This window comes from Bactrocera neohumeralis, chromosome 3, assembly GCF_024586455.1.
Source record: "Bactrocera neohumeralis isolate Rockhampton chromosome 3, APGP_CSIRO_Bneo_wtdbg2-racon-allhic-juicebox.fasta_v2, whole genome shotgun sequence".
NCBI classification, from domain to species: Eukaryota; Metazoa; Arthropoda; class Insecta; order Diptera; family Tephritidae; genus Bactrocera; species Bactrocera neohumeralis.
The window spans coordinates 49,106,715-49,131,023 of NC_065920.1; the positions used below are offsets into that span (position 1 = coordinate 49,106,715).

General features: G+C 34.4%; 5 protein-coding genes across 5 annotated transcripts; 3 read left to right on the forward strand and 2 right to left on the reverse strand.

The window, feature by feature from the left end:
* Positions 1 to 135: 135 nt before the first annotated feature.
* Positions 136 to 1,585, reverse strand: LOC126752435 (immunoglobulin-binding protein 1). Its single transcript, XM_050463229.1, has 3 exons — positions 1,360 to 1,585; positions 1,094 to 1,302; positions 136 to 1,036 (listed from the first exon to the last, which is right to left on the reverse strand). Exons 1-3 carry the CDS (start codon positions 1,492 to 1,494, stop codon positions 253 to 255), a joined length of 1,128 nt encoding a protein of 375 aa, XP_050319186.1. The 5' UTR covers positions 1,495 to 1,585; the 3' UTR covers positions 136 to 252.
* Positions 1,586 to 1,834: 249 nt separating this feature from the next.
* On the forward strand, positions 1,835 to 2,859 carry LOC126752439 (ankyrin repeat domain-containing protein 49). The gene is made up of 2 exons (XM_050463234.1): positions 1,835 to 2,080; positions 2,145 to 2,859. Exons 1-2 carry the CDS (start codon positions 1,945 to 1,947, stop codon positions 2,654 to 2,656), a joined length of 648 nt encoding a protein of 215 aa, XP_050319191.1. The 5' UTR covers positions 1,835 to 1,944; the 3' UTR covers positions 2,657 to 2,859.
* On the reverse strand, positions 2,754 to 3,645 carry LOC126752440 (dynactin subunit 5). The gene is made up of 3 exons (XM_050463235.1): positions 3,483 to 3,645; positions 3,122 to 3,421; positions 2,754 to 3,050 (listed from the first exon to the last, which is right to left on the reverse strand). The coding sequence occupies exons 1-3, from the start codon at positions 3,528 to 3,530 to the stop codon at positions 2,832 to 2,834; spliced, it is 567 nt and encodes a 188-aa protein (XP_050319192.1). The 5' UTR covers positions 3,531 to 3,645; the 3' UTR covers positions 2,754 to 2,831.
* An 867-nt stretch (positions 3,646 to 4,512) lies between these two features.
* Positions 4,513 to 6,262, forward strand: LOC126752434 (actin-related protein 2/3 complex subunit 1A-B). Its single transcript, XM_050463227.1, has 3 exons — positions 4,513 to 4,793; positions 4,881 to 5,314; positions 5,515 to 6,262. Exons 1-3 carry the CDS (start codon positions 4,721 to 4,723, stop codon positions 6,136 to 6,138), a joined length of 1,131 nt encoding a protein of 376 aa, XP_050319184.1. The 5' UTR covers positions 4,513 to 4,720; the 3' UTR covers positions 6,139 to 6,262.
* Positions 6,263 to 17,381: 11,119 nt separating this feature from the next.
* LOC126752429 (cysteine sulfinic acid decarboxylase) lies at positions 17,382 to 24,106 on the forward strand. Its single transcript, XM_050463221.1, has 3 exons — positions 17,382 to 18,725; positions 21,986 to 22,353; positions 23,279 to 24,106. The coding sequence occupies exons 1-3, from the start codon at positions 17,958 to 17,960 to the stop codon at positions 23,874 to 23,876; spliced, it is 1,734 nt and encodes a 577-aa protein (XP_050319178.1). The 5' UTR covers positions 17,382 to 17,957; the 3' UTR covers positions 23,877 to 24,106.
* The last annotated feature ends 203 nt before the right edge of the window (positions 24,107 to 24,309 follow it).

Here is a 24,309-nt window from a genome sequence, read left to right on the forward strand (position 1 = left end):
AAACTAATAAATAGCAAAGTCGCCAAAAACTTGTTAAAAATCAGACCAATCACAAATACAGTTTATTTTATTAAGTCCGAATATAATTACTATGTAAGACAGCGATTTAGTTACCAAACTTTTATGAATTAAAAATTGTTTGAAAACTTTTATATTTTTATTTATATGAAATCATCGAAGTCGTCCTAAAAGAACAAGGAAACGTGCTTTTATTTTGTTACACATTCATAATAAATAAATATGAGCGGTGATTTAACTGCGATTATAACGGTTGCCGTCACCACGACGTACAACATCTTTGTATTCATCCATGCGGCGCATACGTGCTAAATATTCTGGATCATCATTCTCAACTTGAATCTCTTCAACAGCCTTTTCTTGATCCTCCTTCTCATTGGGATCTTGTGCAGCGGCTATTGCTTGTTCTCGATTCATTTTGGCTACCTTCTCTTCATCAGGGAAAACTCCTTCCCGTACACGTTGATCGTAAAACTCATCGACTGTCATTACCGGCAAACTTGGATAGCCTGCACCGAATACCGCCTTTTGTGCAGAGTTACGTGTAATAATGAACGGTTGCATAGGTTTTTTCTTCTGTTGTTGTGAAAGATGATGGTGATGATGATGTGAATGTCCAGCTGCGTCTGAAGTAGATATTGCTTTGACTTTATCGAAATGCTCATTAGATTGTGCACCGGCTGAACCATGCATTGTACGCATTTCTACCATTTGTTTTTCTAATTGAATGCTATCCAATTCTTCGGTGGCATCGATAATACTTTTATTGAGTAGTTTTAAGAAAAATTCTCTACGTACTTCGTCATCAACACTTTTATTGCGCACAGCAAGTTTCATTTTCCTTACAAATTCATCCAACTCTTTCTTTTTTCTGAATTGTGCAATTTTGTCGTTGCGGGCATGCGCTGCACGCATTAGTTGCGCTAATTCATCTGTATTACTACCTTCTGCTGCTCCAACTGCATTCTTTTTATACTCGTCACATAGCTCATATTCTTGACAACGCTGTAAAAAATCTCTGGAAATATATCCAAAGTAAGGACAAATTCACTGTTTCTCTTTGTTTATGATTTACTTGAAGTATACTTCAGCAATTTGGAGTACTTCACCACGACTTTCATGTTGTAGTTTTAGTGCTATTTTACCCAAATAGAAGGGAAGCATCAGGTATTGCAACGAATCAGTAGAAACTTCATCGATAAGCTCATTGGGACTGAATAGACCAATCTGATTTACAATAGTTGTGGCTTCTTCAAATTTCTTCATAGTCTCTTTGACTTTGCGCTTTAAGTAAAGTGTTAATAAAAAGAGCCGGTAAAATTGTTAAGATCTCGTACTCACTTGATATTCTGCCGAGTTGAATGGTAGAGAAGTTTCTTCTAATTCCTCGAACCCTTCCCAGCCCTTGGAAAATATCGCCTGCAAACTTTGATCACCATTTGCTTGTGCATCTTCACTTACTCCTTTTTCCGACATTATTTACTATTTTTTTTATTAACTAAAAAATAATTAATGATGGAAAAGTCTTTGTGTTTGTGTTTTTATTTGTTATGAAAATATGTGAACAAATATAACTTCAGTCAATAACAGGGCGTGCCAAAAATGCATTATGCAGTCGTATAGATGTTTTGGAAGAATCGGAATTAAAATTAATTGCCTTTTTAAACCCTAGTAATTTTATTGTATTTAATTAATGGCTTGGAGAGTTATTAGTGCTATATTTGTAATTATTTACGACTGTTATTTATTACGATTTTCGCAGTTGATAAGTTGATGTGGTTCACCCTGTAATATACTATATCGAGTTTATTGTCGCGGAATATTGACGTTTGATGGATTTTATTTGTTTACAAATATAGTCGAAGTTCCAGATTAGCCTACAAAACACTGTATAATTCAATAAACTAAAATTTGTAGATTAAAAAAATGGGCGATTACGATTCTGATGATGAACAATCTCAACTTGAGAAGTTACGTTACGCTAAAATACCGCGAGGTATGTTTGTTAGTGGATGGGATGATGATGCCGATGACCTAATTGAAGAAGATAAAAATCCACAATGTAAGTTTATGACATTAAATTAAGTATATCACTACTTTGTAGTAATAATATATATACATATTAGCCAGTATAGAGCGAATGATTCTGTGGGCAGTAAATGAAAATAAAATAAATGAGGTCCGCGATATATTGAAATTGGATAAAGAGGCCGTTTCTGCAGTAGACGATGACGGTTATACTCCATTACATCGTGCGTGTTATAATAACTTCGTTGACATAGCCAAGCTGTTATTGGAATACAAAGCTGATCCTAATGCACGGACAAATATGGGCTGGACACCATTACATTCAGCCTGTAAATGGAGTAATGCAGAATGTGCTGAACTACTGCTGCAACATGGTTCTGATGTAAACGCGAAATCTGATGGGGATCAAACACCTTTACATGTAGCCGCAACTGTTTCTAACTGTCGCAATACTTCTACTGTGTTGTTTATGAACGAAAACTTAAATCCACGAGCTTTAAATAATTCTGAAGAAACAGCTGAAGACATTGCCCGGCGAACTGGTTTAACATATCCAATATTTGAGATGGGTCACCCGGCTTACGAAGTTGAAACTGGTATAATAGATTAAATAGTCGTTTTGACTTGCAGAAGCAACATTTAAAATTGCAGTTTTATTGTTTAATAGAACTATTTATTATTCTATATTTGAATGAGATTAGAAACGATATTGTAGAAACATTTATTTATAATTATGTAGAAATTATAAGCTTACGAAAATACTTTAAAATAAACGATTAAAAGTTTCAACCCGCTTGGGGATTTCGCAAGAAATGCTCATAGAATGATTTGGTATAATCAACCATTTGATCCTGCATTGCCGCCGGAACAAAATTTGGATTACCTTGACCTCCTTCGATGGTTCCTTTAGCGGTGTAACGCATGTAACTAGCCACAGTTGTCTCTGGTGGTAGTACGGCACCGTCCTCTATGATGCAGCAATCTTTAAGCGCACAACGTCGACCCTGAGCAAAATTAAAGTTGATGTTAAGTATTTAAGAAACTAAACTACATATATTTCACTTCAAGCACTCACAATAATTGCATTTTTTCCTATATACACAAATGAGCCAATAGAACTCGCCGACACAACTGCACCTTCACCAATAAAAACATGATCGCCTATATGCATAGGGAAGAACGCAATACCTTTACTGAATTGTTTGTACGGCGGACGGATGACGGCATTTTTGCTTATAACACAATAACGACCAGTACGTACATTTGCCAAATCACCACGAATTATCGCACCGGTTTGCACAACAACTTTCCCATTTAGAACAATATTTTGTGATCCGCATAGGACGGTCTGCCTGCTCACCTTGTTTCCAGAAGCCTTTTAATGGGAATATTTGTGAATTTTTCTTCTTAAGCTAATTTAATTTTATATAACCTACAGTCTCCACATATTCATCTTTGCTGTAATATGTATCTACGATTTCCATTTAAAAATTAATAATATATGGAAGGTGTGCCCCTAAATTGTTTAGTGCTATTCCAAATTTGCTTTTCTTGATGACGAACTCAACAGCTGTTTCTGCTTTCATACAAATACTTCTGTCATTTCTAATTGTAAATATTGGAGAATGTCAAATGTAAAGTAAAAAATAAGAAATAATATGGTGTTAAAAGGTACATCGATATGTAAGCTATGCGCGGCGCCAAAAGAGAGTTTGCCTGAAATGAGCAACAAAAGAGTCCATGTGTGAACGCTGTGACTGCCTTGTTCTATTCGTGTAAGATATGTCGATAAATTTAAAAAATCAAGGGGTTGTACGGTTAATTCGTGTAAAACATGGCCAATTTTTAAGATTTTTTCAATCAATTTTAAAAAGCCAATGATTTTTGATATAATGACATTTGGAGAATATTCCGTAAAGTATTCACAGAGAAATTTTAAAACATACGATATTGGCAACAAATACTCTCTAATCGCTTTGCAATCGCTAAGGGATTTGGGAAATTTAATTTTTTCACTTTTTGGGAAAACTTTGAAAGAAGACCCGCAGTTCTTTGCAAAAAAATCAGTTAATTTATAATTTGAACATAAAAAATATTAGGAAATATAAATGCAGCAGTTTTGAAGTTATGAGGGATATTGAATTTGAAAATCTGATTTTGAGTAAAACACAACAAAAAAGTTCGAAAATCAGATGAAAAACTAAAGATATTGTGAATTTTGTTAAGATTTTTGATAGGATCGATTAGAAATTTATATAACATTTTATAAATTTCTTTTAGACAAAAACCCTTCGATAAAGTTAAAAAAGCTTCTCCCTTTTATATTCTTATTTAATCCCATTATTAAATTTAGGAATAAATATCAGGTTTAAATATGCTCAAATCATTTACCATAAAATATTTCGACCATTCCTAGTGACAGAGAAAACTTTTTCTTATTAATTTGTGAATATTAAAGTGGCAGCACTATTAGCTGTCAAATCGGCAAAAACGTTTCGTGAGATAAAAAATTCTTTGGATATTGTGGAATAAGTGCATTTTTTTGGACTAATATTAGTCATAGTTAACAAATTTTCTTGATAATCGTGTAGACGGCCCAGAGTCCGCGATTAACTTTTCTAAAAACATTTAAAAGTATTACAAATATCTTAGCATTTATCAATTAATACCAACAATGTCCGAACGTTATACATTTGGAGGCTCTTTGGCATCAATAACTTGTCATGCTTGGAATAAAGATCGCTCCCGTAAATATTTGGAACTCAAAAAATTGTCATTATTAGTCATCCATTTATGAACAACTTTTTTGTTTTTGGTACTTTCATTTCAAATAGAAATTGCTCTTTCGCCCAACAACAATGAAATTCATATCTATAGCCGCGAACGTAATGATTGGAAGTTATCCGATGTGCTAAATCAACATGATTTACGAGTAATGGGTATAGATTGGGCGAAAAATACGAATCGCATTGTAAGTTGTGCTGCTGATCGGAACGCTTATGTCTGGTCCCAAGGCGATGATGGTAAATGGAAACCCACTTTGGTATTGTTGCGTATCAATCGTGCAGCTACTTGTGTTAAATGGTCGCCAGCAGAAAATAAATTCGCTGTTGGCTCAGGTGCACGCCTGATATCGGTGTGCTATTTTGAGTCTGAAAATGACTGGTGGGTGTCCAAGCATATTAAAAAGCCGATTCGTTCGACAGTTACCTCTTTAGATTGGCATCCAAATAATGTATTGCTTGTGGCTGGATCAACCGACTATAAGGTAAGTCCATAGATTTTAATGAAAATAGAAATATTACAAAAAAAAATTTATACTCTGAACAAATTTTATTAATTTTGCACGTAAGTCCTTGTTTGGAAACTTTTGTGAAGTTTATTATAGATTCGGTGAAACCGAAGTTAGCATTTATTCGTGTTTTTAATATATTACATCTATTAATGATACCTATTTATATATTTCAGGTCCGCGTATTTTCAGCTTACATTAAAGACATTGAGGATCAACCAAGTCCAACACCCTGGGGCAATCGCATGCCATTGGGAAATCTTATGGCAGAATTTAAAAACTCAACGAATTCAGGTGGTGGCTGGATAAACGATGTCAACTTTTCTGCTGATGGAAATAAAATTTGTTGGATTGGTCATGATAGTTGCATTAATGTTGCCGATGCAACTAATGGCAATGCATTTGTACGTTGCAAAACACAGTATCTACCCTTTCTTTCTTGCGTTTGGATATCGCCAGTGTCCATAGTTGTGGCTGGCCATAGCTGTGTTCCATTGGTCTATACATTGGTTGATAATTCAAAATTGGTGCTAACGGCTAAATTAGATAAATCACAAAAGAAAGAGTCTAGCGGCATATCCGCTATGCGTATCTTCCAATCATTGGATCGAAACTTAAGAACTGAAAATTCTGATACTAATGTTGATTCAATACATCAAAACGCCATAACTTGTATTCGCTTATATGCTGGTGAAAAAGAAAATGGTAAAAAAATAAGCACATCTGGTGTTGATGGTCAACTTGTTATATGGGACATTGATAACGGGTTAAATAATTCCATGAATAACTTAAAAATATAAGCTTTAAAAGCCAAAATATTCTATACATACTTACGTACACTTGGGTTTTTAATATACATACATACATATTAAATTTATTAAATGTAATAAATTTGAAATTTGTTAAATAGATTTCCAAAAGTTACATTTCGTCTTTAAATTACTATCTGTATATTGTGTTATATTTTTGCAAAACTTGAAACTCACAAATTGGATACAAAGTTACCTTAAAAGAGGGCAGTTAGGTCTACGTAACCGGAACGCTCAAAAATGTCTGATCTCAAACAATCTGTTACTCATTTTCGTAGCTATAACAATGAGCCGCACTGAATGGATCGAATGTGAGAGATCGACACAATTAATAGTTCAACGCTCCTAGAGACTCACGAATTAATCAGTGCTCTCTTCAGAGCTGAAGAGGTGGATCATAAATTATCTGACGGGTAGACAATAATCCGTACTATTTCAAAGTTTAAGAATTAATCAGATGTTTAACTTCTATATCTTGTAACTCCTTCAGCCACCAGAGGTATTTTTTGGCAGTCGATGGCATTAAAATATCGACTGTTAACAATCCTAAGATTTTAGGTGTTATATTCAATAACCGGTAGTCATTCACTTCGTATACGACAGCGATTATTGTCAAAAAACATAGCCGCAACAAAATCCTCAAGTTCCTGACCGGTTGCACCCACGAAAATACAAAAAATCGTTTTTGGCTACATACAAGGCAGTTGACCGGATCGTCAGAAACTACGCAATAAAGAGATGGTGGTCTCGATGCAGTGAAAAACATACGGAGAAGCTTCAGGATGCTATCTGATGTAACCTGTGGAACACTTACATAGTGATGCACTTCTCTCCAAGCAATTTCTACTAGAATGCTTTCGTAGGAACCTACCTTACAGTTATCTGCTTTGATCGTCATCTTAATAACTGGACCAACTGAAACAACTCTCTCTCAAGGACCGCATCAAGTGCCATGGGGTAGTCTTGGACAGCAAACTGCTGTGGAAGCACAACGTGGAAGAAAGAGTGAGGAAAGCCAGCAAAGCTTTACATGTGTGTAGGCAGACGCTCGCAACAACCTGGGGGCTCTCTTCCTCTCTTATTCACTGGTGTTACACAGCTATTGTTAGACCAATTCTGCTCTACGGTGCAGTAGTATGGTGGACAGGCGTAAGGAAAGTCACCTACCGGAAGCCAGTGGAGAGGGTTCAGATGTTCGCTGCGATGTGTATAACGTGAACTTTAAAAACAACCCCAAAGACGGCTCTTGAACTGATACTACACCTGCCTCCTATAGACCTCTTCGCTGAAAACTGCGCAGCAAAATCGGCAGGACGATTACAGACTGTAGGAGATTTTAACTAAAGAAACTTCGGGCATAGCTAATGGCGGTTGGGCAAACACCGACTACATGATCCCACTTTTGAACTGGGTTCAAAGGAAGGTTCAAAGTAAACATAGGAAAAGATCTATACGGATAGCTCGAAAATGGACGATGGAGTTGGTGCGGGAATATACTGTCCAGAGTTAGGCATAAGGCAACCTTTTAAGTTGCCGGACCACTGCAGTATATTTAAAGCTGAGGTCTTTGCTATTGCGAAAGCCGCTGAGCTGGCCTCTAATGTACCTGTAGGTTAGTCCAGAGTCAACGACTATGTAAAACAACAATTAAGGCAGTAACCTCGTATTGCATATCGGCTAGAAGTGTCTTGGAAAGCAGGGCAGCAGTGGAAAGTGTTACCAAAAGTAAGCAACTTCACTTCTACTGCGTGTCAGGCCACAAATGCATCGAGTGCAATGAAATAGTGGACAAGATTGCTAAGAGTGGTGTGCGGCTAACATCCGAACATTGATAAACATTGGGAATTCATTGTCTTGACAGAAGTATGGTAAAGAAAGTCAAAACCCGATGGAACGATCTACTTGCGTGCAAAGCTGTAAATGTCAAGAGCAAAACGATAGATCGGAAGTACACGAAATTCCTATTGGCACTCGATAGAAAAGACTGTAGGAACATGATGGGAATACTAACTGGTTACTGTCTGATAGCGACATTCGCCCGAGAAGACTGAAGAAAATGTCTAGGAGCAAGACATCAGGGAAACTATGGAGTATAACTTTTGCAGTTGTCTCGCATCGGCAAGATTGCGCTGTAACCATCTGGGGTCCCCACTGCATGATACATTGGAGGAGGTATCGATAGTGAGGCCGCAGAGCCTGTTAAGGGTAGGCATCCTAAACGATGACTATTCCTCCTGGACTTTGCAACTGAACGCCATCTGGTATCGCAAAGGACCCAATTGGTCTATGTGTGGGTTATTGGCCTACCAGATCAACCTAACAAAACCTATATGCTTTGAGCGGAGCCGCCTTCTAGAAGTAATTTACCGACCAGACAACGAACACAACGGCTTCAAACGTGCACTGAACGCCAAAACGGGGTCTTTAATACATTCAAAGACACCTTTCCAGTATTTGGCGTACTTGGGGTATAACCACTGCCTGTTGTAGACGAAGAGCTGGAGTTGCTCCCTGAGCTATCCTTGCTCAATGCTTTGCTTTATGAACCGAACCCATCGAAACAGCGCGTTCGTTGGGCCTATAACGGATATAACTTTGATGACAATTAGCTTACGCCTTGCCACCCCTGGTCCTGGATAACCTTTAAAACAACAACAGAGATCGTTTCACCCCAACGTCCATCAAGCTTCCTTAGCTAAAACTTGAGGTTTAATAGCTCAATATTGTTTTGTCTTACATTTTATCATCTTTATAGGCGTAGGCACCGCTTACACGGTTATAGCCGCGTTCACAACAGCGCACCAGTCGTTCTTCCTTTCCGATGTATAGCGCAATTGGAGATTATCAGGAATTTAAAAGCTGTTACAAAAGCTCGGTTTTAGTTTAAAATATTTTCCGCATAACTATAAGATATTCAGTATAAGTCAAATGTGTGTTTCGAACTTATTATTAGCCGACTGGTAGCCACACAACCAATCAACCCACTCGCCCACAGCAGTCGCCGGTCTAATATGTGCGTTTAGACTGAACTTGGAAGTTTAACGTTTTTCTCATGGTCAGCTACAAATCCGGAAAAACTGTCGGTAAATTCATTAAATATATTAATTAAATATTTTACATAGTGTTTAACGTCAAAAATACCGGTTAATATTTAGTTGAAAAATGTTTGGACCTATTGAATCAAATTCATAGTAAATTTGGCAGAATTAAATTGCAAGTTACTTACTGACATGTAAAACCACAACTATTATATCAACGTATGTACATACATATCTACATATTTATAAAGAATTACATTTACTCAACGTCCTTGTAACAGTTAAAGGCTGATAATTAGTACACATATTCCATTATGAATGTCTCAGTGAAAACGATGAAGTTAAATACACACTATACATACGTACATAGCACATAATTAAATATAATTACAATGCTATGCGCATAATTATTTATTAATAATAAACCACATAGGTTGTAAACGTCATTTGTTTCTAAGCTTCTGTTAACAATTTGCTTGTGCTCATATTCACTCACTTTTTTCAATTCTTTTCAATTCTGTTATTCGGGTTTACTTCCGCAGATTAAAATAAATGCATATCGCATACACACACACTCCTATTAGTGTATACATACATACATACATGTATGAGTAAATATATACAAGTTTACAGCATTCTGACGCTCTTAACTCCACTTGTGCCAAGTACAGTGGGGCAAGTGGTGGAAGTCAGGTGTTTAAAATTTATTGTCGACACAAAAAAAACTGCTGACGTTTATCTGCTACTTAACCGGAAACATTGATGGAACTTAGAATGTCTTTCGGTTTTATTTCATCGCATGCCTTGCCAAATCTATACAGTAATTTTTGAGTATAAATGATATTTAAGTGAATAATCATACTCCAAAATATATTTTATAATCTCGAAATTTGTTATGATCGAACGTGGGTTGTTTGTAAACTTTTATATTAGTATTAGGCTAGGTCAAGTTTTCAACCGATTTCGCATATTTTCACACCGTTATATGGAAATATCGGGATTTCAGCTAAAAGATGAAAACTCCTATGAACCATCACAATTGTAAAATTTAATGTCTTTGACAAATTTATTTAATGTGTTATTACACTTTTGGTAGTTTTCAACAGAACCGTTATATGAGGAGTGGGCGGCAGCTTGCACAGTCACAGTCACCCGGAATTCGATTCGTCTTGTCATCCTAATCGTTTATATATAAGTACATAACTCTATCTCAAATAATTGAGTTGAAGTTACAAAGGAGAAAACAACGTACTTGACTATAAAGTCTTATAGGTTGAGGAGAACAGCCTATGCTTTATGAACTGTTTTAAACTTTCGAGGGTATATTTATACATATTCTAAGAATACCCCATTAATATTTTTCGAGTTGCTCGTGACCTCCGACTGCGCCAAGGAAAGAACCCTCAAAGCCATACCTCATAGAGCCTAGGTAGGCCATTGCATGGAGAACTATGTATATACATTATATATAGAACATGTAGAAAAAATTAATAATTAATAAGTAATGAATAAGTTGTATCTTAAAAATAACTGCAGTAAGTTTGAAAAATGCTGTTTCGAGAAAAACGTGAATGAAGATAAACTGATTGAACAGATCAACTATATTTTAGAACACTGTGACTCCAAATATTTTGGAAATATTAGTTGAAAATTTCAGTATGGTATTTCTAAGGTAAGGCAGAGATATAAACTATCGAAATATACAATAAAGTTTTTTTTTCTTCTTAATTTAATAGATACTTTTAAGGTTGGTGCCTCCCTTAAGCGTTCCTAGAATCATCGTCTTTCGCAGAGTTTTTTTTCTCAAAAAGAAGATCCTCATTTGTCGAAATCGTCAGTATCGGACCACTATATCGTTTAATATATTGGCAATAATGCAGTCACCGAAGAAATTATTCAGAACGGATGACTATAACATATAGCTACCATACAAATTGAACGATCGCAATAAAGTTCTTGTAAGGAAACTTTTGTATTTGTAAAGGGTATTATAGCTTCGGTGCTTTTCTGGTTCAGACATTAATTAAGCGCCGTTATTTAACTTAAACTTGTTGAACTACTCATTAGGGCGCAAATAGTACAAATACTTAGAATTAGAGATGCGTTTAAGCAGAAGTGAAAGCGACAGATATGTATTTATAGTAGATATATACCCTCGTAGACATTAGGGTGGGTAAAAAAAATTACTATTTTTTCGCTTGGTACTTTGAAAATTTGGTTGGTAAATGCCTCCAAGGCTCTTGATTGGAGGGGAACCTTCCCGTCTAACAGTTTTCTATTTGTTTCTTATTATCAGATGGAAAAATTTGTATCTCGCTTCTAACAACTTGAAAAAATATTTCGTTTCATGGATTTTATAGGAAATTGAATGCTCTACCAATCGGTCTCCCACGATTTTATCGTAGACCTAACTATTTCAAAGATATTAATCATTGAAATTTAATAAATTTAATTTATTCTAAGAGGTGTTTATCAACCAATTTTTCAGAGTGCCAAGCGAAAAAAAAAACATCTCTTGTTTTTGACCCACCCTTAAATATGTACATAAAGTATATTATATATATAGTCGAGTATATATGTATGTATACACTCCTCTCCTGATCTCTTTTTTGCGTGGTTTTTTTACAGGGTTTTTTTGTACACCCCCAGTTACCGTTTTTGCACGGTTTAACTTTTTAGCACGTGTTTTTCATTTTAGTTATATACTTTTTTGCAATAAAATCAAAATCCCTTACGTCAATACAGGTTGATTTCAGAACATGTTAACGTAATAAGTGTTTAGAAATGACGTTGAAGCTAGAAAATAATTTCCTCAAGTTGGACCCGAACACAGAACGGTCTGCAAGATTTCAGTGCCAATTAAATGAAGCAGTATAATGCTACCGTCGGCTGTATGAAGGAGTAAAGGCAAATGACAGCGATTAATGACGATTTTTTTAAATCATAAACTTAACATATTTACATGAATTTTGAAATTAATTATTATTTTTTACCATTCCCACAGTATTTTTTTTTTTAAGGAGTTATATACAGTTAAAATTTTCAAAAAATCGCTATTTCTTATTTTATTTTCTTAATGTAAATATATTTAAGTATACATTCAGAAAATATCATATCGTTCCGGTGGATATTTTCGAAGTTACACGCAAACTTGAAAATGCGTTTTAGAGTGTTTGGATGTACAAGGTTAAACTTTAAACGCTTTTTTCCCAAAATGGTGTTTTCAAAGACGCTGACCAACATTACTGGAAAGCGGCTAAACCGATTAGTCCCAAATTTTAACACAAGCTTCTTAAATATATTTTTTAGTAAGTAATTGAAGATTTTTTCTCACCGATAAATATTTTATTTATAAACAATTTAAGGCATTTTATCAGAAAAAATGTCAAAAATCGATTTTTTTGGCGAAACCTCCATTTTCTCAAAAAAAAAAAATATTTTGCTTATTTCTTTGATTATTTACTAGATTGAACATTACTTTAATGAAATCTGTTTGATTTTTTTAATTTCTGAGAATCCAGTTCACTGGCCAACGTCTTTTTTGAGAGGAGCTCCCGGAGATCTAGTTCCAAATAAATATTTTTACTAATACTAAGCTTTAAAATAGAGTTAAAAAAATACCATAATTTGTGTAAAAATTTTTGGATCAATAAATTTAAAAGTTTTATCAGAAAACTTTCACTTTTTTCGGCCCTCTAATTGTATATAACCCCTTAACGTGTTTTAAGTGTGGAAATTCTCACTGTATGAGTAAATAGATTTGCATATAAAATGAGATTTCTTTTAGATGTTTTTCTTTTTTGCACGAATGTTTTGTTAAATTTGTCCTAATAGTGAGTTAACCGTGCAAACAGGAGATCAAGTGTAATAGCATTCTACCTATATTATTTTTACTGTTAGAATATCGTTTTAATAAGAGCAACAAAAAATTTGCAGTATATATATACTTTCGCTAGTGAAGTTTACCTCAACTAACCGCTACATAATTAAAACGTTTAAATAATACGTGTGTACAGGCATGTGTTTTTGTTGTGATTGTAAAAACCAAATAAAATTGAAAGTAAACACCATATGGACTTCCGCACTTCTCTTGCATTGGCCGAAGAAGTAAGGCAACCCAAATACAGTTGGGGGAAAACCCGCCACGAGAAAATTGTGACCAATTCATTTTTGCTTGAAACGCATTCTTATTTCTGACTAATTCACATGCGTATATACAAGTAATCATGGGGCTACATATGGATGTACATATGTATGTTTTACATCAGTCTGTAGCAACATTATTAAATCCGATGTGGCGCGGTGCTTCCCTTTATTTAAGACGAAAATTATGGTACATATATTGACTAATTGAAGTTATTTTGGATAACGTTAATTGACAGCACAGTAACAACATACATATGTTGACAAACGTGTTTAATTTATTTATTGAAGTCTTTATTGTAACAAAAAGGTATGTAAATAAATTTTAACATCTCAAAAATATAATTAGTTTGTCGCTAAAACACATACATATATAGATATATATATATATGTTTGTGTATATATGTATAATGGAAATTTGCGGCGAAATGTCTCGACACAGCTGATCGACACACCCATCAATACATACTTATAAGGGGCTTGTGAGTGAATCAGTTAAATTTACTTAAACTTGAATTATTTTTTAAGCGCTCTGTCTCGATAAAGCCATATTCCGTCTGATATGTAGAGGAGCAAATATTGTTGTGTTAAAGCAAAGTATTTAATTTCTATAAGTGTTTAGTTGTTGTTGCTCAAAATTAAAAAAAACATATATGTGACCTGGTCTACGAAAAGGGAGCTAACGTGCGAAAACTAGTTTCTGGGAAAAGCTGTTAAAAATAATCGTCAGTTTCTCGTTATCTCATTAATTGTTCTCCATTTTTTTGACACCTAAGCCCCCTTTCCGTAGACCAGGTCACATATAGTATATAAGGTTATTACTATGAAAGATTAAAACGTCAAAAGCTAAAAAAACAAGAAAAATTTTTAACATCGGTCACAAAAACTTCATTTTGATCACTCAGTTTGTATGGCAGCTGTAGGCTATAATGGTCCGCGATCTGAGTCCCACTGTGTCCTTCTTTCCTTTCTTTCTTTTGTCCAGTTTCGGCACTCTAATAACTTCATGAATTGAACTTGGAATTAGAGTGGATATGCGCCCTTTTTACTTTCGTTCTTTTATGGAGTGCAACGCAATTAAGAACCATGCGCTTCAGAGTTTCTACCACAGTATCGACAGAAGTTTCACTATGTCCATATTTTAAAAATATCTTCTGGCCTCAAAACGTTGTTTCATTGTTACAAAGACACTCATACCGATCAGTGCCATTTAGTGTTATAAATTAATTTTATTAAATTGTGTTAGCTAATCGCAGAATCCCCCGCAAAAGCATACTTAACGATAAAGAGAAAGGAGCTATAGACGCTTTGAATGATGAGGGTTTGACCAATCGCGCCATTGGGAAGGTCGGTAACAGTGGTGTGTACATACCTGAATAACAAAGAAAATTGTGGCCAGAGAACTTACTTTGGCCGAAAAAAAATATTAACACGCGATAGGAAAGTGAAATTTGTCGAATGAATAGGTATTAGAAACAAATCTGCTACCCTATATATACAGTCATCCGCAAAAATCGTTCTCTTTTCAACAAGACAACGCAAGAATCCATAAAGCAGGTCATCGAAAACGTGGCTTCAACGTAAAAATATCGATCTTTTGGAATGGGTAGGTTGTTCTTCTGATGTAAGTCCTATTGAGAACATGTGAGGATCCGTCAAATTAATACGCTTTCTGATCTGAAAACAGCTGTTTTAGATACATTGACATCATTAACCCCAGAAATGATTTCTCATTACAACATATGTATTGCCAAATAATATGGAAACACAATAAATTATCAGGGAAAAAGAGAAATTTGTTTCTTTCCATTTTTAGTGGTGGGAGGGTGGCTTTATAGCAATGAAACTAGGTTTTCAGCGCATTTCGCTTACTACCTACAATATTATGGAAAGTTCGTTAGAAAAAAACATTTTTTTTAAGAGAATTGTTAGAGTTACTATATACGAGTAGAATGGTAACATATTTTTTTAGTATTTGACAGAAATATAATGTCTTTATCACAATGAAACAAAGTGTATTTTTAAAAGTGATATTTTCTTTCGTTGAGAGAAAGCACATTTTTTAAATACTTACTGATTGGTTGCGATGTAAACATTATTATATTTTGTTATTATTTTTCTAAAATGTACATGAAAACAATAGTAAATTAATATCATGAATGAGCATTGCTCAACCCCTTCGTATACATATGTATGTACTTATGCATTGTATGTAAATAAACCCGGTTTTTATATGATTATTCACCAAGGGTGGTCAATAATTTTTGAAATGGATTTGGGTGCTCAGTGATTTTTGTTGTGCAATGGAAATCATATACAAAATGAGTTATGAACGTTTAGAAATAGTATATATAAATATACATACATGTATTATTATTATTATGCATTACATATTAATACCATTATATAATATTCGGATGTACTGCAAAAATTTCCAATGAAAATAAAAATTTTTGTCGACGTACTACTTACGAGATCTATGTATGTTATGTAGAGTTATTTAATTGTTTTTTTTCTTTTTACAGAAATATGAGTAGAAGTCGGCCTTGCTAAGTAATGTACAACCGTGAGACAACTCTCTCCTTTAACAAAAAAGTGGGTTAAATAATATAGTTTTCCTTTGGCGCATCTTTTTTCCGACGGGTCACCGAAAATTGCAACGCAATGGCCGAGTTTAAAATATTTTTTTTTCCAAAATTTTCAGAAAATCTTTGTTAATAGTGTATGTTTGTAACAATAAAATATTCTAATAAAATATTTAATTTTTTATATGAGAAAAAAATTTTGAAAAATGTTGTTTTTTACCGAGGAAATCCATGTAACCCCTTAAGGATCAGAACTGATGGGAAATGACAGCTTTCAATAAAATACAAAAATATGAACTCTTCAAATAGGGTAAGTTAAGTTTGTCAGGAAGTCCAGAAGGAAGCATCGGACACCCTATAAATTATATAGTATATATATGATAAGCCTAACAGGCTGAGGCGATCGTGTGTATGTCCGTTTATCCGTGCGTCTGTATACATATGTATATGCGAACTAGTCCCTTAGTTTTTGAGATATCGATCTTAAAATTTGCATATGTTCTTCGAAGCTGCTAATTTGTGGGAACCAACGATGTCAGACCACTATAGCATATGGCCGTCATACAAATTAAACGATCAAAGGTACAACCATTGAACAAATTTTGTAGATCAGTCCACTATAGCATTTAACCGTCATTCAAACTGATCGATTCAAATCAAGTTCTTCTATGTAAAGCTTTTTACTTTTGAAATATATTACCGCTTCGGTGCAACCGTATTTAACGTTTTTTCTGTTTTTTAATTATTTATTTACTGAATGTGTCACTGTTCTTTAATACATGCATAATGTACGTTATACGTTTCTTAAAAATTACATACATTCATACATAAATATTGTATGTGTATTAGCGAAATTGTGCGAATTTGAAGCAGATTAAACGGGAAAGCCCACAGATCATAAACATCTGGTGCATAAATGTTGCACGAAACTACATGACTTATATGTACATATGTATGTACATATGTAAATATGATAACTAATCATTGCATATGGACAGACACATATGCTTAGAAACATTTGTAGATATGTAAGTCGAAGTGCATTACCACAACAGATGGCATGCGACAACTGTGCAGGTGTAACATTCCACAGTACTTACATACTTAACCATTTACATGTGGTACATACATACATATGTAAGTAATTACAGTGAACTTACATCGATTAAGCAGTGTCAGCGTCGACGACAGCGCAACGAGCAAAAACGTTAGAATCAAAACGAATGCACGAAGTGTTCATGTATGTATGTAATTACAGTCTCGATTAAGCAGTATCGTCGACGACAGCGCAACGAGCAAAAACGTTAGAATCAAAACGAATGCACGAAGTGTTCATGTATATATGTATGTCTGTACGTATCTGTAAGTACATACATACGTATGAATGTAAGTGCTCGCCGTTCGGCTTGCACAGATCAATCAGACCGATCTTGCAAGTGCGAGCATTTATAAAAGCAGCAGCTCATTTTGGCGGACACTCAGATTGGTAAGACGCGAATTGTTGTTAAGATCGTCCTGAAGTAATTTAACTGCACCGCGTTTATTTATCTGAAGCTGAAAAATTTACAACCAAAGAATTTTGTGCAAAAGAAAATTATTATATGCAAATAGAAGGAGATTTCGCACTAAATAAAAATTATGCACAGAAGTGAACAGTGAAATTATGAACATAAGTATATTTAGATGAACTAAAAAATATATGTATGTATGTAATTGTGTCTGTGATATTCAACAAGTGTACATGTAATCAAAGTATAAAAAAAAACTAAAATAAAAATAAATTGCAACGACGAAAAATTCAACAAATCTCGTGAAACACAGTGGGCCATCGAGCATTACATGACCATTTACTGCCCTATATACCATAATAAACAGACCACATACGTCTTCTGTGTGCCTGCAGAATAACTATATAGTTGAAGGTTGCGAAATTAACAGTAAAAACAAAATAGAAACAAAACAAACAAAGCACAAAGAGTAAATAAGCAAAAACAGAAAAGCAAAAAAAAATCAAAAACAAAAACAAACAAATACAAGCGCAAAAATGTTGGCCAGCAATAGTTTACCCACTCACTACAATGAGTCTATATTTAAAAAGCACTTGCAGAGCGTTGACAAAGAACTGGCAGGCGCCGCAACGTTGAATGCAGCCAAAACGGAAGCCATCGCATGCAGCTTAGATATTCCCGGTGCAGATGTTAAAGGGTCAGCAATGAGGACGCAACAGACCAACGGCACAACAAAGATCAACAACGCCAATAACACCAATAATAACAATAATATGGCTGACACGCTACCATCAGCAAACTACGTATCCGGGCATCCTGATGTGAGCTCTGAGGGTTTCATACGCAACTGCGTGGACGAAATCATCAAATCGGCTGTGCTGGCAGGCACAAATCGAGCCAGTAAAGTGGTGGAGTGGCGTGCGCCGAGCGAACTGCAGCAATTATTTGATTTTAATTTGAAAGCGGAACCGGAAACGCATGCAAAACTGATTGAATTATTGAAAGCAACAATTAAATATTCGGTTAAGACCGGACATCCGTACTTTATAAATCAACTTTATTCTGGTGTAGATGTTTATGCTTTGATTGGACAATGGCTAACCGATGCACTGAATCCCAGTGTGTATACTTATGAGGTGGCACCGATTTTTACGCTCATGGAGGAGACGGTGTTGGCTGAAATGCGTCGCATTGTTGGTTTTCCAAATGATGGTTATGGTGATGGCATTTTCTGTCCAGGTGGCTCAATTGCTAACGGTTATGGCATCAGCTGTGCACGCTACAAGTATGCACCGGAAACTAAGGTGAGTAAGAGTGTGAAAATTTTTCATATGAGCACAATTAGTTGAGTGAATCACATGAATTAACGCTTTAAAAATATTTTTTAAGCGATTAGGTTCTCAAAAAAGGCCTAACTTTAACAATTTATCCTTGGAGTAAAGTAAAAGGAATCAAATTTCTCTAAGTCGTCACCCAATTTGAAAAATGAAGTTATGAGTCTCTCAGTATTTATTGAACATAAATGTGTATTTCAGTTTATAAAAAAGTTATTATGGCATTTTGGTACGAAATGGCAGCTTCAAGCAATTTCCCACTGGCTGCACGGAAGCAATATTACCTTAATAGGTATTTTTTTAATAGGGTATAATACATTTATCTTGATTTTGATCGATGAGGTGAATTGTTCGGAGATTATAGCGTTGCCTTGAACAATAATCTGTACAAAATTTTGTGATGGCAAATTGTCACATAAAAAGTTTTCCATATAGGAAATCGATTTTAATCGTTCAGTTTGTATGGCATATAGTGGTTCAAAATCGGTTAGGGAGGGGAGAAAAGGACGAGTGTTTAATTTTCGAGCGATATTTAAAAAATTGTGGAAACAGTTCTCATATGTAAATGAAAATCGGCCAGCTGTAGGAGGCAATTTAAAAATTATATAGCTTTTCTCTTTTAGATAAGCAGGGAGAAAGTTAGAGGAAAACATTAGTTCGAATATTTAATTTAATATCTTGAGCCCTGTTTTAGAAGGCTAATTCTAAGTGATAAAGGTAAAGGATCCGGTTCCGGCAAATTAGTAGTATTTAAAAATTGTAGGACTAGCTTTCATATGTAAATGAAAATTGGCCAGCTAGCACACTACAATATATCCGTTCGTCCCTTCGATTTTGAAACTATCTATCTATATGACTATCAAAGGAGTCATGCAATGCTCATAAACTCTCTTCTATTAGATCCAAATGTGCCAAACTCCACAATTGTTTTTTGAAATTATAAAAAATGCGATAGCGGAATATTTTTCTCAAGTCGGTCTAGTTTCACTAATTACAAATAACTGATTAAATTATTATTTTTTAAATCGAAAAATCACCATATTTTAATTTAATTTATTTACAGTATATATAACCTTAAAATTTCAAAGTATAAAAATCTTTTTAAATTCCTTTTATTTTTGTTTTAAAAATTCTAAAACATTTTCGATTTATATTTCATACACTTTCATGTATTTTATCCGTAATATATATATACATATGTATGTAAATGAGGGCGTTTGTTATGCCTTAAAAGAGAAATTGTGTAGTTTTGGGTTTTAAAGTCCACTAATATATGTATGTATAGTATATACTAAAAAGAGCGTCTATTACGAGGGTTTATTTCGTGGTCTTGAACACTATATTGATGCATGCTAATTTGAAATACCACATTCATACCTATATACATACAAACTTAGCTGCATATACAATTAGGAATTTAGCAGACATATGTATGTATATACATAGGTATGTAAGTAAGTGATTGTAACAGATAATAAATGCAATAAAGCAATTATATGTACCAATCAACAGTCTTGCAAAGTCAATGCTGTTGTCACTAATGGTTAAAGAGCAATTTCTGAATGGGTTTTTACGTACATATACATGTAAATACATGTACATATATATGGTACATATGGTATATACTTCTATGGTTACATGAGGACGGTTCGGAGAAATTTGATAAGAATACATTGTACGGGTATATACAAACAAAGAGCAATTCTGTTAATGGCAGCACATACATACATTTGTAAGTGCATATGTATGTGTGCTAATTCATAAACGAAATAATTGTCAGTCCCCTAAATTGTGCTAGTATTATGTAGCGCATGCAAGTCGTATGCACGTGTGAGGCAATTGTTGAATGAATGGTATGAGTAATTAAAAGGATTTTACAATTGTATTTCGAACATCGTAATTAGACGTCGTAACATCGCATGCCGATAACATAATTATAAAAAACTTGTGGGGTGTGGTTAAAATATTTGAAAAATTTTCGAATTGCAAAAAAACCTTGAGGTATTTGAGCAGTCAATCAATCGAAAACATTACGTACTACGTCAAACAATAACGTAAGTACTGAGAAATCGTCATCGTTTGAGTAAATTAATAGATTGGCATTCATGCAAAAAGTTTCTGTAGAAGATATTTGAAAAATGGAGCATAAAAGTGTGATCTCTCGATCGTGAATCAGCGACAAAATCAAATTAAGTCAAAAACTGATGATGTCGACAAATTATTTGCTATGAGCCCGAAATTGATGAGATAAATTCGGATTTTGTCACAGCATCAACCTTTTAACCTACCCTAACTTACATTTATTCAAATGTCAAGAGCTTAAGAAAGTTGTTCAGAAGTTTGCGCTTAATTTCGGTCCTAAGCACCGCCGTGTGAAGACCGCTCAGGAGCTATTGAGTTATTTTAATGATGATATGAAACCAAAGCCTAATATCTAGCAAGTGAAAATGATCTAAAGAGCATCTATAGTAGAAGCTATGCCATCTTATGTCAAAGCTTTATACGCTGCTCGAATTGCCCTAGGGAACTGTCTGCGTACGTAGAGCAATATCATTAACAAATGCAAAGCAATTCATGACCTTGCATTATTTAAATTCAACATTGTTTTATCATTGTTTAACCGGCAGAAACACTTATACGCATGCAGTTAAGTAAATTCCGAAAGCCTTCAGGGCGTATGAGTAATTACACATTTAGTATTACTTTTCACTTTGTCTCAAAAACTGAGACTATATTCATGACTTTTATGAATTTTAAGGTAGAATATATTTTATACGGAAAACAAAATTTGCATATATTCGTAGAGATTAACTAACAATTTAATTTTGAATAAGGGGCTGTGTTACTCGCAAAAACAATTGTCTGCCACTGAAAAATGTTAATGGAACCAAAATACCCTCTAAAGCAAAATCAATATAACATTCCCGTGGAAATTTATAAGTTTTTTAAAAATGAAATATTTTGAGGTTAGTAAGTAAATTAGTGGCTTGTGCTCGAAACTAAGACATTCATCCGGATAAATACGATACGAAGACATTTAAGATTGAAATTTGTCAAGTTGCAGTTTTAGGGTTTTGAAACTACTTATATTTTATTTTTGGCTAGTATGTTCGATAATTTAATTTTTGTAGTAACAATTTTTCGTTTAATTGCCTAAAACCAGATATATACTATATGTATACCAATGTATATAGTCAAATCTTGTATTCCCATTTATATATTCTTTACAGAAAAATGGATTATTTAGTGGCCAACAGTTAATTATTTTCACATCACAAGACGCACATTATTCAGTCGAAAAGTTGGCCATGTTCATGGGTTTCGGTAGTGAAAGTGTTTGTAAAATTGCCACAGATCAATACGGTAAAATGGATATTGGCGATCTTGAGACGAAGGTCAAGCATTATATAAACAAAGGTGCACGCCCACTAATGGTTTCTGCGACGGCGGGTACAACGGTTTTAGGTGCATTTGATGACTTGAATGGTGTTGCTGATATATGTGAGAAATACAACATGTGGTTCCACACCGATGCAGCCTGGGGTGGCGGTGCACTGGTTACAAACAAATATCGTCATCTATTGAACGGCATTGAACGGTAAGTGCAATTCAATTCATGTAACTTTGAACTCTGAAGAGTATGTTGAATTTGAGACCTTACGAATCCTTCCTTTAGACATATAACAAATTCAGTGGGAAATTTCTCTAGAGATTAAATTAATTTAAATCCTCGATATATAATAAACGAACCGATATTCTCAGCAGTCGTTCGAATGCAAACTCTTTCTGAAAGTATTTAATGCAGTATCAGCTGATGCTAACTTGAGCTTCAGTAATAATATCTCATTCAATAATAGCATAATTCGAGTCTAAGTTTAATATCACGTTTTATGCTTGAAAACTGACATATTGGCATTGGTTCGTTGGGTAGAGACCTATAATCTTTGACCACCCCATATTAGCGATGATTTTTGTTATTCGTTCCATACCTAGAAACTGGTATATTCGAGAGCGAAATAGTCTGATATGTGAAAATAGCAGACGCCGTAAAGCTGAAGGATAACTCCATATTCGATCAAGATAACTTTTTGATGAATGCTACCTGTTTACATAAGAAGCTGGTGAATTAGAATTATTTTCGCATTTTTATTTAGAATATCCACCTAGTCAAAATAAGGATCTCATATCTCGAGGTAGCTGGGAATAGTAGCGGAATCGAATTAACTCATTTCAACAGATTTGTGAGGGGCTCAAGATGGTTTGTTCGGGAGTGTCTACAATTGTGCACGCGTGATCCACGCCGCGGACATTACGTTTGGCCTAACATAACCTAACTTTTGGTTCACAGAACTCATATTGGTTTATTTGGACTTCAATTCAGAATAAGCCTTGAAAATCTCATGATATTATAACACTTGACCTTTGATTTGCTTAGGTCAGAACAAGATTTAGAATTTATTGCTTCATTTCATTTATTTTTATCTGAAATTTCATTGAATTGAAATATTTTTCATTTTCCTCAGCTCTGACTCTGTCACCTGGAATCCACATAAGATGCTTATCGCCTCACAGCAATGCTCTACATTTCTCACACGGCATAAAGACATACTGACCAATTGTCATTCCACAAATGCAACATATCTTTTTCAAAAGGATAAATTTTATGACACATCATTCGATACCGGTGATAAACACATACAATGCGGACGACGTGCAGATGTCTATAAATTCTGGTTTATGTGGAAGGCAAAGGGTACAAATGGTCTGGCGGAACATGTCAATCAGGCATTCAAAATGTCGGAATATATTACTGAGCTGATCAGAGAGCGACCGGGATTTGAATTGGTGCTGGAAAAGCCCGAATGCACAAATATTAGCTTCTGGTACATACCACCCAGTATACGAAATATGGAACGTGGCGATTTGTTTAATCAAAAACTAAATGCCGTTGCACCAAAGATCAAAGAGGGTATGATCAAGAAGGGATCAATGATGATCACCTATCAACCCCTACGACAATTACCGAATTTCTTCCGATTAGTCTTGCAAAGTTCAAATCTCACGAAGGACGATATGAAATATTTCCTAGATGAAATAGAAGCACTTGGTTATAACTTGTAAATATCGCCTTAAATTGTAGATTAAATATTTAACTTTATGAATATCTACAAATATTTAAATATTAGGTGTATGTAGCATAAAATATATAATGGTAAGCGAAATGAATTTGGGTTTGTTTTAAGTACTAATAAAGGGGAAAGTGTTGTTTTGTTTGCAACAATGGAAATTAAGTTTTACATTTGAAAATACCAAATATAAATACATTAACGTTTCAATATTCATTTCTGAAATTAAGTTCCTTTTATTGTTTGAAAATGTGTTCACATTCTCCATATTTATATACGTATATACTCTCCTTTAATGCTTTCTCCTCTCTTTCTTATGCTTCTCATGGAAATCAATTGAACCCATATATAGAGATAAAACGTCGCTGCAAAGAAAATATTAATAATAATATTTTAAAAGGTGTCGGTGAGAGGTCAAAGTTTCTCGT